Below are 17,381 nucleotides of genomic sequence, written 5' to 3'. Positions count from 1 at the left end.
TTCAGTCATTCAGTGGGCGCGTTTGGTCGTTGAAACTTGAAAGCGCTTTTGGAAGTTCATTTTCAGATATGAAAACGCCTTTGTTTTGTTTTTTTCCTGGAAAATGGGTTTTCAATTTTAAATTAATTACAATCAATGACAATGGAAACGTGTCATGATTTTCTCACTCTCCTCAAAAATGAATAATTTGTGGATAATCAAGAATAATCTTGTAATCCAATTAGTGGGATTGTCATTGTTATTACGAGTGTAATAGTAGAGTGTTAGAGCTCAAGATGCTTATTGGTTTTACAATGAAATGAAGTCTCTTTTCTCAAAATAAAGAAAAGTAAAATAAAATTAAAAATAGTAGATGTATTTTAAAATTAAAATACCTTAGGGATAATAAGTTATCTTTATTAATAACTTTGTAATTAGATTTAGAATTTAAATAGTAGAGATAATATGTTATCATTAGAAGTAGTTTATTTTTATTAGCCTTTTATATCTATTATTTTTTGTAATTCTCTATTTAAAGAGACCAAGTTTATTAATGAAATTAAGCAAAGATTAATATTATTCAGCCTTGAGTTGATTTGGGAGGTATTAGGTTTATCATTTGCGGTGCTTAAGAAATTAAGTCCGTAACAGTCATATTATTTATCTAAGACGGTAATTACTTTTATTATAAGTCTTTGTAAATTGATGTGATAGTTTACATAACATTTATTGTGTTAGCAATTAAATGATTAAATTTACGTGTCAAATTTGTTAGTTCATTTTTTCACTCATGTTGTGCCACGTGACACACTTAGGGCATGTTTGGGTGTACGTTTGAATGGTCTAAAAGTGCATTTAATACTAAAAAAGTTCGTTTAAAAAAAAAAAAAGTACTCATTTGATAAAATATGTTGAAAGCGTTTTTAAAGGTTCAAAAAACTCAAAAATGGCCAAAACGCACTTGAAGCATTTGCCAAAAAGCGATTTTTAACTTAAAAGCTCTATTTCTCAAACACAATTCCAAACATGCCCTTATAAATTATAAAGATTATAGTAAAACGTGTAATCCTCCAAACATTTTCCTTTATCAATTTTGGTGACAATTTACCAACAACATTTAGAAAAATGGAGATGAGAGGCCAAACAAGAGTTAAATAGGGAATGTTTAAGTGGATTTTGTTTCAAAATGATGCCTTGCATCTCTTGTTGTTTGATCTGGCTTTCGCCAAGGCCTACATGGCCTTGATTTTTTCCCAAAGCTGCCTATGATACTGATCACTACAAAAGTAGATTTGGTGACTTTTAATCAAATACCATTTGCTAATACCACAAAATTATATTCTATTGATAACCGATACAATGCACCACCACAAAGTCAGCATCATTTGCCACCCACAAAGCATTTTTTTTTTTTTTTTTTTTTTTTTCTAATTGAATAAGGAAAGGGCTACAGGGAAGGATCTTTTTCACTTTTGATCCGAACGGAAGAAAAAGTGAGAGATCCTGAAAACGAAAAAGGGGTGGGCTCCCCAACAATAAACCCAAAATAACTAAAACAATACAGAAATAAAAATAAGAGGGAAGGCCACCCACAAAAGCATTGTGTGTGCTAACTGGGCATTCCCTCATTTACAAGAAATCATGTGTGACCAGACGTAAAGCTTGGTCATTATTTGACCAATTGATGGTCAATTGTCAAACTGCTAATATCAGCTTAGTTAATAGCTATTTTATTGCCTCTCCATTAATGGGGATGAGACTATATATAGATTATAGCCCCCTTTGGATGGTTTGAAGCATCAGAAAATTGCTGAACAATTTGAATGTCAGATAATTATATCTCTCTCTCCGTGTAGGTTTTTTATTTTTATTATTATTATTATTATCTCTTTTTGTTTGAAGGTTATTTTCCAAGTGTTTGCTTGCATAACTTTGACGTCAATCACTACTATCAATCCAGCCAACGTTGAAATTTCCTCAAAAAGCTCAAAGCTTTAATTTGGACGAAGGAATTGAGGTTGCAGAGATTGGCTGTCACCATTCTTGCTGTTTAGTATGCATATCTTGAAAGAATTTAGATAATCTCTGTTTTTGTTAACTTACCAACAACAGAGTAGAGTAGTTCATTCATATTTATAACCATAGGAGCTAGAAGCTCTATACGAAAGATTTACAAAAGAAGTACATAAACAGAAAAACACTTGAAGAAAGCTAACATGTGAGTGATACAAGTGAAATGGAACATGACTGAGAAGAGCAGCAATTATTGCAGAAAATCTGTAAGTGCAGGAAACATGGTTTGCGTGAATTGAGGGAGTTAGAGCTGCCTGTTGTGGGCTGTCATTCAGCCAGCATGAAATATGGGACTGCTGCCTTGTTGAGATTTATGCTTTAACATATCTTTCTCGTCATCATTCTGTTAGAGCATATAGTTGCATCAAGAATTTGTTTGGATACCCTTTTCGATTCAACTATTAAAACAGAAAATGCAACCGAGTTGGAATGAAAGGCATTACTTCCTTGTGTTAAAAGTGATAAGAAAGAGCTGTCGCTGATCATGTCAGCAACAAACTACACCTCACAGGTAGTTTCATCCGAACCAAACAGAAATCAAGTATTGGGATTAGATGGAGAACCCAAATTGCAATGCTAGAGCTGTTAACAATACACATTTGAGGGCTAGCTGCTGCTTTGGGTTTGCGATTTCAAAATGTACTTAAAAATGAAATTTTAAAAAATTTGATAAAATAATAGTTTAACCTTTAAAATCGTTGTTTAGCACTTAAAATGGTTTGTTTTTAAAAATGCACTTCCTTACCCATGATTTCAAAATTCCCAAATGATTCATTTTATACCATTTGGTTTAAATCACAATGCCAAACGCACTCAAGAAAACACAGATCAGCATATGCAACCAATAACAATTAACAACAACATGAGTTGGAGAGTATATATATATATATATACAATTTATTGATTAATAGAAAGTTTCTAAATTATTGTGTTTTGGGAAAATAATGGAATTTATTTACAATAATCATGAACATTGAAACCTTAAACCCTGCAAATAATTAAAGTCTACACAAACTGTTAAGTTCAATGAGAACAACAAAGCAATTATTCTTCTTCAAGACCCAATACGATACCAAGGCTTCTCAAGTGCTGGTTATCTTCTTGTCAGCAAAATGGTGAGGCGTACTTTTAGCAGGAGTCCGCTTGAATGCTTTAACTCCAAACGGATTGTCTTTGCTCTGATTCATGACATAATATAAGCAAAACAGAACAAAGTGAGGGAAAAAGAATGGAGGTGCTACGATCTATAAGAATCTTAATAAAAGAAATACTATTATAATTACCATTCGGCAAGTTCCAGCATCAACATCACAGATGGGATACTCATGAGGGCAGCAGCTGTAATGATCATCACAGCAGGTTGCAGACTCCAAGGGGCAGCATCCCCATCCAAAGCAGAAATCGCCATAATCATATATACAGCAGCATGTGGTTCCTGCCGAGCATGAGAAGTATTCATCGCAGGCATTGTCTGGCCTTGAAGGAGGAGATGGCGGAGAGGGACCGGGGTTAGGCGGATTCAGACCGTTCTTGATGGGGTAGGATGGCTCGATTGCGATCCCGCACTTGCCGGTGGTGGTGCTAGCCACATTACGCTCCAACTTGATGTAACCATTCTCCCCCCAGCTGTGACCCCAAGAGTTCCTCACAAGCCAGTAATCAACACCATTTTCTGTTCCATATCCGACGGCAACCACACCGTGGTCTAGTTGCGTTCCGCAGAGCCCTGTGAAGACTCCCTAAATCGACAAACATGGAATTTGGAAGCAAGAAGATTAAGGTGATGTGCAGGAAAAAAAATCTTTGTTGTTTATAGCACTTGTTTAGAAGACCATGCTTTTGGGTTACAGACTCAAAAGGTTCATGCTGCTAAGGCAAATAGTTAAGGTAAAGGAGTTTTAGACCAACTTCCCTTGACCAGGAAGGGCAGCAGTGGGTCTTTGTAGCATGAACTACATAATTATCATTGTTGAGCTTACACTGATATCATTTCCAATTGAGAATAGAAGTAAAATGAAATGCGTATGCTGTTAGAATATAATTTAAATGATCAAGTCTATCAGTTTAAGTTTGTCGATTCGTTTTCCTCACATGAGCTTGAGATTCTATGATAAGTGGTGATTTAACATATGAGTTATAGCCATTACCGAGTCATAGAGTTGGAAAGCTCTGCCACCAGCTTCAATGGCAACACTAATAGGCTGATTTGCCACAGCCTTCTTCAAGGAGTTTTCATCATTTTCAGGAACATCTTCATATCCATCGATGGTCACAACCCTTGCATTCTTCTGAAGTGACAAAAGGATATTAGAACATAACATAGAACAATCTTAGCTAAAACACAAAAACACATGCTCTGATTCCAATCAACTAAAACTTTTTCCTACAAAAAACACATGGATTTGCAACAAACCCGGTTGGTATCACAAGCGCCATCACGAGCACGATATGGGTAATCTTCTTCGGTGTCAATGCCACCATTGTTGATGATGAATTGGAAGCCATAGTCCATTAGACCTCCATTGCATCCTTGGTTATATGAAGTATCACAGTCCACTAATTCTTGCTCCGACAAGGAGATAAGATCACCTGTCACAATTTGATTTATGCCTTCAATAGCACCAATTGTCGAGAACGCCCAGCAACTCCCTACATCAATACACAAGTAATTAAAAACATCAGCATAAGGTAAAATTGCCTTCAGTTGCAAACAAAATTGAATAGTATCCTTAAAAATTTAACCAAACAACATCTGAATTTATGCTCCCTGTGTGAATTCACATTTTTTTTATAGCTGTTGACTCGTATCATTTACTTAATCTCATTTACCATCAAATACCCAATTACATAATATCCAATTGACCAAGAGTGTTTTGTAAAAATCACAAATAAATATTAAAATAAAGACACTTCTCAAAACCTTTGTTTATTTTAAGCAAATACAGTTTCTTAAAGAGCAATTCTTCGAGCCATGTGACATTAAAAAGGGAACCGAAACGTATGCATCAATTTCTTCTCCATGATTAAAAGCACAAATAGATTATAAAATAATTATAAGATTTCCCACCTATCTTCCCGGGTCAAAGTCTCCACAACCTTATTAGAACATGCATGCTTCAAAATTAAAGAATATTTATCCTAATCCCACGCTCACATAACAATAACAACATCGATTATCAAAGTCTGTTTCAGGCCAAACATAAGCTTTTAAACAAAATCGCTAAAAATGAATTTACTACATAATATTTATCTCTATCTTTTATTAAAAATCGCATTTTTATTAATTGATTTAATGATAAAACGAAACCAAACAAAATTTTCGAAGACAAATCAAAAACTTACCGCATTGGCCTTGATCCTTGACCCCCACAACAGCACCTTTCTGTCTCCAATCCACCAACTCGGGCAAGTTCTCACCGGCACGGTACGCGTACCGGTGGCTCTTTGTCCCGGAAAGCCTACCCTTCCGATCCATGCTACGACCCAAGAACATGGACCGGTACTCGTCGTTGGTGAGGTCAGCGAACCGGTTCAAGCCGACCCTGTACGTCCGGTTCTCTACCTTGTTGTGGTCGTCGATGAACCGCAGGTTATCCTTGAAGATCTCGAAGCGCCTCTCCTTCTCTCCGAGGGCATTGTAGACCTTGCCATGGTTGACCAGCCAGGCCTCGTACAGGGAGCGCACGTGGGTGTCGGTCCTTTGGCCGTGTTTGAGGTCGTAGTCGATGATGGACATGTCCATGGCCGCTGCAAAAGCAACGGCGAAGACCAAACAAGAAACCATAGCCAAAACGAAAGACTTCGCCGCCATTCTTTTTGTGTTTGGAAGGGAAAACAAGGAGATTGGTGTGGAAGAGATGTTGTATATATATATAGAGGTATGAAGGTATATCAGTTTGAAAATTAAGGATTTGATGTGGGAGAGAGAGAGAGAGAGAGATGGGATTGGTACAAAAGAACGAAATCTACGTTGAAATTAATATAGAAGTTTGTCACGCATGTCATGGGTGGCCACCTAAGTTTGGGAATGGCTTTTGACCACTTTCGGGAACAGGATCCTTTCGAAGGGCAGAATATCTAGTTAGTTACATTATATAGGTATTTTTGTCTTTTTCTACTTTTTAAGGATGTATTTGAGGCTTTTGGCTAATGGGATTTTGCCAAGTGTCAAGGTTGGGTTTTCTTAATTTGGTTATAAGGGAATGGAAAAATAGTGGTGGACATTATATACCGCTCTAAATAGAGCCGCTAGTCGAACTTGTATAAGCTTAGCTTAGCTCGTATATTGTATTTTTATTGGTTTTATAATATTATTTTTGTAATGAGAATATGCTAAGTATTTAAAAGGATAAAAAAAAAAAAAAAACTGGTATGTATATGTATATGTATATGTGTATTTACTAAATGTATATACATACTATACGATAAACATATAAACCCAAGATTAGATAGTTTAATATTTTAGTTAGTCTATTTATTACTCAAATAATAAATCTTAACTAATAATTAGTATGAATTTTTTTAAAAAAAATTATAACATTTACTTTATATATAGAATAAATAAGTTAATTGAGTGAAATAGCTTGAGCTCATTCGAAAAATGAATGAATAGAGCTTGAATAGATTATGTAGCTTTGTGATAAGCTCAAGTTCAGCTCGTGTTAAAAAAAAAAAAAAATTAAACAAAGCCGGGTAATTCTTGATGCATTGAATGTTTTAAATCATTAAGTTAAAATGAATGGTATGAATAGAAGGAATTATAGGCCCTACGGGCCTATGAGTCTGTTTGGCAAAAGACCTTAATGGCTTGATACTATTTCTCAAAAAATTCAAACTTTCAACGATCCTATTTTTTATATCGCATTAATCACTTTTTACTATTATTCATATAAAAATATTACGAAATAAAAAAATAAAAAAAATTCATTTTTCCATACTAAACATTCTTACTTTTTTTCTACATCAATCAACTTCTGTTATAGTTAAAAAGCACGAAACCTTTGCCAAGCAAGCTTATAATTCTTTAGACTAGTAAGAAACCTTAATCCATTTGGATTGATATCTGTTGCAATTGGGCGCAATTCGAGCACCCAATTAATGGCATCGTTATTTAATCTCATATGGGTTGTCCGTTCTATTAACCTATCAAAATGGAAACAAATCCTCTTAATTTCATTTGAAATGGAGAGCATCAAGTTAGTGTGTTTTAAAAGAGAAATTGTTATTTTAGTCTTTTAAACAATTTTACCCCTCTAAAATAGGACTTGGATCCTCTCCATTTCAAATGAAATGGAGAGGAACAAGTTGATTGTTTTTAGGGTGGCAATTTTGTCATTTTACTTTTTTGGACAAAATGCTCTCTTAAAACAATTAAATAAATCCCCTCCGTTTCAAATGAAATTGAAAAGATCATTTTTCTTCTACAATACACTAACCGAATACTCTCCATTTCAAAATCCTTTTCCATCAAAATGAAGCCAAGTGTCCCCCAAATAAAACAAACCCAAACATTAAGAGCTTAAAAGAAAGAATATATATATCCAAGTTGTAAGTGTTGAAGAGTATTTTTTTTTTTTTTGTTAATCAACAAATTAGCTTTCTTCTCATGCACCGCAAAAAGTTGAGACTAATGGATTTTCCTCGCATCTACCAACCATGGCATGCCGGATCATCCATCCAATTTATCATACTCTAAACACATCATCAGCATTGATACACGTCATATTTAAGAAACTGTGCGCTTGGATTTCTTCTTCGAAGGCTCCCCAGCTGCTGCAATATAACTTTCAGCATTGATATTCTCACCCAATTTTTGCTTCCCAAACTCCTTGGCCTTTTTCTGTAGAGCAATCAATGGAAGGAGTTCCATTAAATCCAAAAAGACAGAAATTTCCTACAGCCTCTAAATGCGACATGTGTCATTTAAGCTAATAAAAAAAGCATGTACTATTAAAAAAAAAAAATGCTTCTCACATGCTACGCACACAGAATTAGGATCTCCCCATTTCAAATGAACTGGATAATATCCAGTTAGTTATAGTGGAGGATATTTTTGTTCCCTCAAAAAAGTGAAGAAAAAAAATACCTTTCTACTATAACTAATAGAATGTTATCCAATTCATTTGAAATGGACAGGATCCTCTGATCCTGTTCTGTCACTTTTAGAGGTTGGTTTGTAAGAAATTTTTGACCAACAAAATCCCAAAAAGTAAGACAGCCCAAAGCACATGATCTCGTGATTTAATATTACCTTTAGAGACATGGCCATGACTGCCACATCGTTATTTTCATTCTCAGATCTTGTATCCTGGTTTCTTGCCTCCTAAGATTGTCATACCAAAATTGATAAAGTCATTGGGATAAAAGATAAGATCAAGTAAACGAGCAGGAATCAAGACTTAAATAAAATGGAAAAGGATTGAGTGAAATAGCTTCAGAAATACCTCCTCTGGGGCTATAAATGCAGCTTCTCGTTTTCTTTTGTTTTCCGCGGTTTTCTGCGCCTGCTTCTCCTGCTTATCTTGCCACTTCTTTGTTGTTTTCTTTTTCTGGGACATGAAGTACTCTCCACTTGCCAGTTGTTCATCAATCTGAAAATACCATAGACCATTGCATGCCATATATATTACGTTTTTCTCTTTCACAAGACAACAAACTAGTAAAGAAACATAAGATAAGGACAGTCCCACTCGAAACATATGCAAGGAACAAGATCAAGACAAGCAAACACCCAAAAGAAAGGTAAAAAAAAAAAAAAAAGAGGCAGAGAAAACCTACTCAAAAGTAGACCCAGCATATACCACACCATATCCAACTAAAATTAGAAAGAAAATCAGTGTCTCCACTCAAAAACCAACTTCCAAGCAAAGCAAAAGGAAAGAGGAAAAAACCATTGAAGCAGATTAATCATTTAAAAATATTTTCCCTAGGAACCAAAGTAAGAAATAAAAGAGAGCGGGAGGGGATTCGAAGATCACTAACAATAACAGTAATATCATTGACAGAAGGAGAAGAAAAGGCAAAAAGAAAAGAAAAAAACTAAAAATTAGAGGGGGAAAAAAGTCGTATTACCCATTGCTGAGCTTTCTGCAGAACATCTTATGCACAGCCAAGTCAATTGATAGTTAATTAATCAAAACATTGTGGAAGAGATTTAAAATACTAACATAAACAGAATAGGACACTTAAATGGAGTAACTATTTCAACAAAATCGTTATTTTGGTGTTTAGTTGTATTCAGTATCATGGATTAGCTATTCCTTTGATTCGAGGCGCATGTATTCCTTAAAGAAAGGGATAGGATGCCCAGGAATACCTAATATTAGTATTAAAAAAAAAAAAGTAATTTATGTTCTACTAGTTAGAATAAGTGTAATACATCCAATCAATAAAAAATATAAATTAAGATCACATAAAAATAACAATGAAAACAAAAGCCTAAATCATAATTTCGCATATATTTACTTATCATTCCATTTACACACACACAAATATAATTATACTTGAATACATAAATTATTTATATTTATAAAATCATCTAGTATTTAATACGTTTCTGTGATATAAATTGAGATTAATTAATCCTATATACAATTACATATTATAGGTTTATAAATTACAAAAGAATGAATTATATATAATTGTTAATCTACATACACAAATAATATATGATACACTACAGATAAATTTTGCTAATTCTGAGTTAATACTCCAATCTCTGCTATTAAACAAATGAATGAACACCAATTATAATGTCATTCCCCAGAATACTGTTCACTAACAATACATTAATGCATTGAATCTATTGCCGGAATCTAAAATATGCAGAGACTAGAAGCAGCTTTCTCACCTTGCTAGGTTGTTGTGGAGGAGGGAAAGGTGTATACTCTTTCTTCTCTTTGGTCATAACCTTCTTTTGTTGAACATTTTTCCTGAGTAGAAGTTAAAAGTAATTTAAAATACAATATATATATATATATATATATATATATATATATAACGTAGGAGAACTTTACTCAGATTAATTGCACGTCGCAAACGCATACTGTACAACAATTATCACCGTTAATCAAACTCCTACGGGTAACTGACTCCACCCGCCAGAACCAGTTACTAGATAACCCATTAGCTTTCACCCCTGACGGACTAAGCAGTAATATATATATATATATATATATATATAGCTTTCACCCCTGACGGACTAAGCAGTAATATATATATATATATATATATATATATATATATATATATATATATCAGGGAACCTCTACAAGGTAAGGCCATTTAGACCCATCCCTGCAGAGTAAACCTCGGTCCCGTGCACCACACCCACGGGAGTTTCCCTACACGGAACTGAGTAAATCACTGGCTTTTTACCAGGGGGTGTGGCCCCAAGAGATTGCTTGCACCTAAGAGGTGTTGAACCTTGGACCTTGAAGGGAGCAAACCTCCAAGACCAAGGCCTTCACCACTTAGGCCAACCCCTTGGGGTTACAAAAAAAAATATATATATATATATATATATACACGACAGAATAGATTGAAAGAAATTGATTATATATATATAAAAGCAGTAGATGCTGTACTTCTTGAATTTCGGAAGAAATCTATCCCAGTTTTCATGTGCAAGTGCTGGATCCTTTTCAAGCTCTTTCTTCATCATAAGAACCTTCTCAGAAGAGAGAGAGAGAGAGATTATGTTCACAGATCTTCAAGCATAAATAACTAACTTGACTGGTTCTCAAGAGAAAACAACAATTACAGTAGATACAGAGTTCCAGTCTATTCACCTTGATATGGTATACAGGATGCATTTTATTCAGCATGCAGTCTTCCACAATCTTCCTGACTTGCTTTAACCCTTTAAATGAACCCATAGCAGAAACTGTATTGCCCTATACATTTACCATTAAAAAAAAAAAAGGCATTCATTTCAATGATTCATGACTCTCCAAGTCACCCTAGTGGGTGGGAGGAACAAAAAATAGCGGCAGATTGAGCTACAAATTAACAAAGAACAGTAACAATCACCTCAACGAGAATATAGCAGCCCGTCAATATTTCGAGTGCCTGCACCTCATAATATCATGGTTAATAAGCCACCCAAAAAGAATTGAAGGAAAATCTAACAGCATACCATGTCAACCAATTAGCTGAACATTGTTGTTTTTCCTTTCTTCTGTTTTCTTTCCTTTTGTCTTCCCTTTTTTTTTGGGGGGGGGGGGGGGGGGGGGGGGGGGTACCTACTGTACACACCTTTAAAGTGGAACTATTAGGACCAAGAAGATGTTGCCTCCGTTTCACAAATCGCTCCTGCACACAATTTCAAAAATTAGACCAAGTCCCAAGCTTTGATGTAAATCTTGAGACCATTTTAACATTTCGGGTTATTTGCAAATCTCCAGCAGTCATATCTAGAAAAGCTTAAAATTGAAAAGATGCAGTTTACTGTGGTTTGCATATAACAAAAATTGCAGTGATGAAAGAACAGGAACACAACTGATCCCACATCATAAACCATTCAAAAATATCAACATATTGACTTAGTTGCAAGTAGCACCTTTCTTGCATATTATTCCTCACATTATTAGGAGCAATCATAGAGTTATTAAATGACTTATCAACTTGATGAATCAGAGTTCATCAAACATTATAGTACCTTACTTTGAGAAAACAAGACTTGTTTTCATCGAGTTTTAATTTTTGGTCCTTAAATTTATTTCATATATATATATATATATATCTCTGTGTGTGTGTGTGACTTGTTTTCATCGAGTTTTAATTTTTTGATCCTTCAATTTATTTCATATATATATAGGTTAAAACATGCAAATATAGAACTCTCAAAATAATGAAAGGATACTAAATTCCTGCCAGAATATATATATATGTGTGTGTGTGTGAATTGTTTTCATTGAGTTTTAATTTTTTGATCCTTCAATTTATTTCATATATATATAGGTTAAAACATGCAAATATAGAACTCTCAAAATAATGGAAGGATACTAAATTCCTGCCAGAGTATATATATATATATATATATATATATATATATATAGTGTGTGTGTGAAGTTGAGGATACTAAATTCCTGCCAGAATATATATATATTGTGTGTGTGTGTGTGTGTGTGTGTGTGTGTGGAATGCACTTGTCTTTGCCTTCTATAAAATGATCACAATGAGTGGGAAAAAAAACATATAGCCTCCCAAATTGGCTTCTTGTAACATAATACAAGCTTTCAACAACGATTTTTTGTGTACATATACTGAACTGAATAGTTCCCAAACATAGCTTTCAGAAATGGTTTTTTCTCGCACATTCGTAATTCACAATTTCATATATGGTCAACATACAAAGCATAAAGCAGATAAGCTTTGTGTGTGTGTGTTTGTGTTAGGGTGAAGGGGTTTATATATGTGTGGTCTGTAAGTTTTTTTTTCAAAAGTTTCGAGGTGTTAGAAGACATCAGGAATGTGTTGTCTATGTATACTTATGTAGTGCACAAGAGCATGTTTTTTTGTTTTTTTTTTTTTTTTTTTTTTTTTGATAAGTAATAACCAGTTTTTGAAAGCTCAAGATAAAACTCATTATCATTCTCAGGAATGTTTTGGTCTGACCAAACAAGAGAATGTTATTTTTGTTTTTTCTATTAGTAAGTTACACGTGCACCTGGTGGGACATGAACCCACAACGTCACCCTCCACCTTGCTACAAAGGGAGGACATTTGAGCTCTCTTACACATTGTTACGATCCTAGTGTCCACATGAGTTAAGTCCAATCTTAACTATATGAAATATTTCCTTGCAAGCCGGTTTTCATGGGTTTGTAGTTGAAATATAGATTGTAAAGATGGGATTGAAAAGGTGAAATGGGGATGATATAAAGGATAACAGGATGAAGGAATTTTGGAGCAGCAACAAAATTATGTACCTAATGGCAAACGGGCACAAGTATAAGTGTGCCCGCTTTAGCACTCTGTGCCGTGTGGGGGGGCAGGGTTCAGGCAACTGGCTAGGTTAGACCAGTGCCGGAGCTTGCACTTATGGCTAATGGGAGGGGAAAAAAACATATGGGGTTCTAGGATTTTAATAGGCAAGGAGAAGGGCATGATATGTGGTTGCAAAGGAGGATAAAACCAACTCTTGTGGTTCTTCAGGGGCTGTTCACAGTACCCGTGAACAGACCAACACACAATGTAGAGGAAGAGAGAAGACACTCATGCTTCAAATAAACAAATAATAATACTTGATCAAAGTCTCCAAATCTTTCGGTCCACCAAGCACACATGTATAAGGAGTCTTTCTTGTACTACTAGTGTTATGATTCCTAACTTGACTCGTAAACTAAAAATCTAATAAAACCCAAATAACAACTAAATTGGATTCATAAAATAAAAATAAAACCAATAGACAAAAAAAAAAAAAAAAAAAAAAACTTTAGACTCAACTTAATGACCAAAATATCTCCAATGGCAAGAATTACAAACTTACATATTTGTCTCTGAGTACAAAATTAATCATAGCTCATAAAATAAAATCCAAATTGAGAACTGATTTAACTCTAGATTCCTAATAACATTCAAAACTATATAAAAATCATCTCAATCTGATGTCAACCACAAATCTCATGCAAAAAAAATTTCAAGTAGCCAACAATGGAAATTAGTATAAACGCAGAAAATTGATCTTTCTTCCATGGCTGTATCATGTACCTTCCTGCGGACCAAGTTGCCAATCTTGATGATGTCACATTGCATTTCATCTTCCAGTATTGTTACTGCCTGCCATCAAAATGTTATATGAGGACTAAAAATTATACAACTAATAAAAAGCAGACAATGAAGTAGCAAACTCACAATAAAGTTCTACTAATATAGTTTCGACGGAAAGACTTAAGCACAAATAATTCTGACATATTGTTCTGTGCATTCTAGTCATCAAATAAGTGATAACACTATAGAATAAGAAAAAATACCTTGGTAACTATTTTTCACCTTTGTTACGCTATAAAAAAATTCATACAATATGGACAACAAAAACACAGTCAAAGGAGAGAGAAAGTACCTTCTCATAAGGAACACTTCTTGATAAAAGCTTAATAAGATCCCTAGCCTTAATGATAATATACGGGTCCCTAGTCTTTAGGGTTGTTGACACTGTCATGGACCCCTTAACCTGACCAGAAATAAATCATACAATGAATCAAAAAAACATATGAGAGAGAGAGAGAGAGAGAGAGAGAGAGAGAGAGAGAGAGAGAGAGAGAGGGGGGGGGGGAGGGAGGAGACGAGAGAATAATGAAATTAATCATTAATCATTCAAATGTAAAAAATAAAAATAAAATAAAATAGATGAATCCTGATAACTGAATTTTTTACCTGATCAAGTAACATTTTTGAACTAGGAGAGAAAGGCCAAAAAAAATGAAATGAAAGAAAAAGACAGATATAAAGAATGACAGAAAGAACAAAAGAAAGATATACACTAGTAATGGTCACAAGATTTTTGGAGTTGTAAGGGCAAGCATGCTAGTCAATCAGGGAAACTTTTTTTTTTCTCCTTTTAAGTAGGTGTCTCTCTTGTATAATTCTTGTCTACTTGAGTTGTGCTTTTATTTTTTTTAATGGGAATTCCATTACTTGCAAAAAAAACACATAAACAGCGGACCACATTTATTCATCTGAAATCAATTGTTACCACTAAACATGCTTAAGGCCAAGAGTTGGCTCTATTTGTTAATGTGTTTTGACGATTTTTTTTGTTTTAGGTTTGAAAAAATGTTATGACATGACATAAAGGTGAAAACTATTTTTGTGATTTGTAATTAGGTTGTTTGTTACTATTTAAAATAAATAAAAAAAAAGGACAAAAAACAAGAATTTTAACCTAGGGAGCCAAGGCAACGTGAAAATTGTCAATAGGTTGTAAAGAAGCCTGATACATGTTAAATCACCACATATTGATACCATATTAAATCATCACTTAGAACAAGTGGTAATTTAATCTGGCATCCGAACCAAAGGTCCTGAGTTCGAACCTTGATTCAATCAATTCACCCCATTCAAATTAAATATTTTATGTGCTGGGCCTCACCTATTAAAATGGAGTTTGAGCCCACACGTGAAGGAAAGTGTTAAAGTAATGATTAAATGATTAAATTTACATTTTCCTATCATCTAAAGCTTTTGGGATAACTAGTAATTTAACATGATATCAAATCAAACCAAAGAAAATGCAATATACACTTTAGGAGGAAAAAAAATTAAAATATGGGCAACCAAAAATCAGTATTCGTAAACAATAAACAATAAACATCTACGGACAGTTACCAGATCAAGCTCACATGCAATGCCATATACTTTCAAAGCGTCTTTCACTTTCTCCCAATAAGTTTGCAAGTACTTTTCTGAACAAAGCAATCAAAAAACCAATCAGAAAAACTGCAATACAACCTAAACAAAAAGAGAAATAAAAATTAAATGGGCATTTTTGGGGTTTGAGTGGACCTCTGTATGCAGGGAAGAGAGTGGAGAAAGAGCTCTCTGCAACCAAGCCAGACTCGTTCCAGGAGGGGTCGAACTTTTCGATCTTCCAGCGGTCGATGTTGGGGTCCTCGTCCCATGGCTTCGGCTTATCGTGCTTCCCCTTGTGCCGCTTCGGCTTCTGCTCCTGCCACACGTCGTTGTCCTGCTCCATGGGTTGAACGGGGCGGGTAATGCGGGTTGGGCGGGGCGGGTGTTATCGATCTTGAAGTGTTGTTTTTTCACTGTCAGTCACAGACCAACAATCAGACCAAAAATCCAACCCAACATAATCAACACCTGTTAGTGAGAGAGATACTGAAAACCAACATAATCAACACTGCAACCCAACACAATCAACACTTCCCAGAGAGAGAGAATGAAATAGAGAGATACCTGAGAGTTGAGACGGCGCGGCGAGAGAGAGGGGGCGGCGGAGCGGCAACTGGCGAGAGAGAGAGAGAGGGAGGCTGGGTTTTTTCTAGGATGGAGGCGAGAGAGAGAGAGAGAACCTGGCTAGAAGGTTTTTTTCTTTTTGGGCTTATTAGCGAGTTGGGGCGGATCGGGCGGGTACCCGCTGTCCAAAATTGTTTCTACCCGAAATCCGTCCCGTCCCCCGCACGGATTAATGAAATTCAATCCGTTTTCACAAAAACAAATCACAAAATCCGGGCGAATCGGAATGAATTTACGGGTTGGGAGAGTTGTTGCCCACCCCTAATTATTTATTAGGATAGATACCTTGTGGTTATGATTTATTATAAATGAATAAGAAAAAAATGGTTTTTGTTATTTTCTCGATGGATAATACTAGACATCTTAACATTTTTTTTCTCAAATTTCTTTTTTCAAATGATCTGGTCCATTTAATAAATAAATAGAATTATATTATTATTATTTTTTTCTTAAATGAACGTGAAATCCAAATCATTTGAGAAAAAGTATTAAAATGCCTAGCAGCCTAAAGATCCGGTGTCGTTTTAATTACTATTTTATTTGGTGGTTTTTGCTACCGTGTCCGTATTAAATCAAAAAGAACACTATTTGGAGGAGATCACGTTATTCTATGAAACCAAATCACATGTAATTTAGAAGTCTGGATATAATTATAAAATAAAATCTCTTTTAGTCCTATCCGATGAGAATATGTGAATAGAAAAAAAAAAATGTATTTTTATTGAATAATAATATTCTTAAATATTTTCTTTAAAAAAAATAAAAAAAAACATTAATTAGTAAAGATGAACTGGATAAAAATATTTGAAGCATATAAAGTGTAAATGGTTTAAGGTTTACATTGTGCTCGTGGCTAGACAAAATTTTTGTTTTTACATTAATAAATACATGTTTTTAATTATTAAAAAAAAAATTAAATACTTTTTACCATATGACAAAATAGGAACCTAAACTATTTATGGTATGTTGTATCAAACTATTATTGGTAAGAAAACAAACAATAAACAGGGTTAAACTAAGTGAAATAGGATATAGCTGCCAAAGCAAGACTCACCTGCACTGAATTTCTATTGAGGGTAATAGGTGTCAAGTCAAAATCTTCTCCATCCAAGTCCCAGCAAAATACCCTATTAAGAAAAGCGATGTTAAAATACTATTAATAACGTAAATAGACAAGAAAATCAGCTCCCTCAAATATCTGGCCACCCTAGTGGTGTTGTTGTTTGTTTTTTCCAACTTTTAATGAGAATGGAATAATAATAGTTTTTTCATGTCATTTTTGTTATTTATTTGAGAGAAAACTGAGTAGAGGACTTTTAGATTTAAAATCTTTGTAAACTCAAGTGTTAAAT

General features: G+C 34.4%; 2 protein-coding genes across 3 annotated transcripts; both read right to left on the bottom strand.

Annotated features, from left to right (window-relative positions):
* Positions 1 to 2,976: 2,976 nt before the first annotated feature.
* Positions 2,977 to 5,986, bottom strand: LOC132177686 (cysteine proteinase mucunain). Its single transcript, XM_059590113.2, has 5 exons — positions 5,395 to 5,986; positions 4,466 to 4,701; positions 4,200 to 4,340; positions 3,336 to 3,791; positions 2,977 to 3,230 (listed from the first exon to the last, which is right to left on the bottom strand). Exons 1-5 carry the CDS (start codon positions 5,861 to 5,863, stop codon positions 3,135 to 3,137), a joined length of 1,398 nt encoding a protein of 465 aa, XP_059446096.2. The 5' UTR covers positions 5,864 to 5,986; the 3' UTR covers positions 2,977 to 3,134.
* A 1,576-nt stretch (positions 5,987 to 7,562) lies between these two features.
* LOC132177688 (RNA-binding KH domain-containing protein) lies at positions 7,563 to 16,073 on the bottom strand. 2 transcript variants are annotated; one of them, XM_088515225.1, is made up of 13 exons: positions 15,970 to 16,073; positions 15,559 to 15,818; positions 15,382 to 15,458; positions 14,117 to 14,227; positions 13,765 to 13,833; positions 11,308 to 11,364; positions 11,083 to 11,121; positions 10,842 to 10,946; positions 10,638 to 10,720; positions 9,902 to 9,983; positions 8,496 to 8,642; positions 8,303 to 8,374; positions 7,563 to 7,891 (listed from the first exon to the last, which is right to left on the bottom strand). In XM_088515225.1, the coding sequence occupies exons 2-13, from the start codon at positions 15,746 to 15,748 to the stop codon at positions 7,778 to 7,780; spliced, it is 1,146 nt and encodes a 381-aa protein (XP_088371351.1). In that variant the 5' UTR covers positions 15,749 to 15,818; positions 15,970 to 16,073; the 3' UTR covers positions 7,563 to 7,777. The 2 variants fall into 2 exon arrangements, with proteins under 2 accessions (XP_088371351.1, XP_088371352.1); XM_088515226.1 differs by lacking the exon at positions 15,970 to 16,073 and having other exon boundaries at positions 15,559 to 15,835.
* Between the last annotated feature and the right edge of the window lie 1,308 nt (positions 16,074 to 17,381).

This window comes from Corylus avellana, chromosome 4 (genome assembly GCF_965113065.1).
Source record: "Corylus avellana chromosome 4, dhCorAvel1.hap1.2, whole genome shotgun sequence".
NCBI classification, from domain to species: Eukaryota; Viridiplantae; Streptophyta; class Magnoliopsida; order Fagales; family Betulaceae; genus Corylus; species Corylus avellana.
This window is presented reverse-complemented; position numbering and strand designations above follow the sequence as displayed.

Excerpts from the sequence above, each read along its gene's own strand:
- LOC132177688 (XM_088515225.1), bottom strand. The coding sequence starts at position 15,748 with ATGGAGCAGGACAACGACGTGTGGCAGGAGCAGAAGCCGAAGCGGCAC. Across the intron at positions 14,228-15,381 it reads TTGCATGTGAGCTTGATCTG|GTTAAGGGGTCCATGACAGT; the intron begins GTAACTGTCCGT and ends ATTTCTGGTCAG. Across the intron at positions 11,122-11,307 it reads CTAATAGTTCCACTTTAAAG|GCACTCGAAATATTGACGGG; the intron begins GTGTGTACAGTA and ends TATGAGGTGCAG.
- LOC132177686 (XM_059590113.2), bottom strand. The coding sequence starts at position 5,863 with ATGGCGGCGAAGTCTTTCGTTTTGGCTATGGTTTCTTGTTTGGTCTTC. Across the intron at positions 4,702-5,394 it reads CAAGGATCAAGGCCAATGCG|GGAGTTGCTGGGCGTTCTCG; the intron begins GTAAGTTTTTGA and ends GTATTGATGTAG. Across the intron at positions 3,792-4,199 it reads CTTTCCAACTCTATGACTCG|GGAGTCTTCACAGGGCTCTG; the intron begins GTAATGGCTATA and ends TTGTCGATTTAG.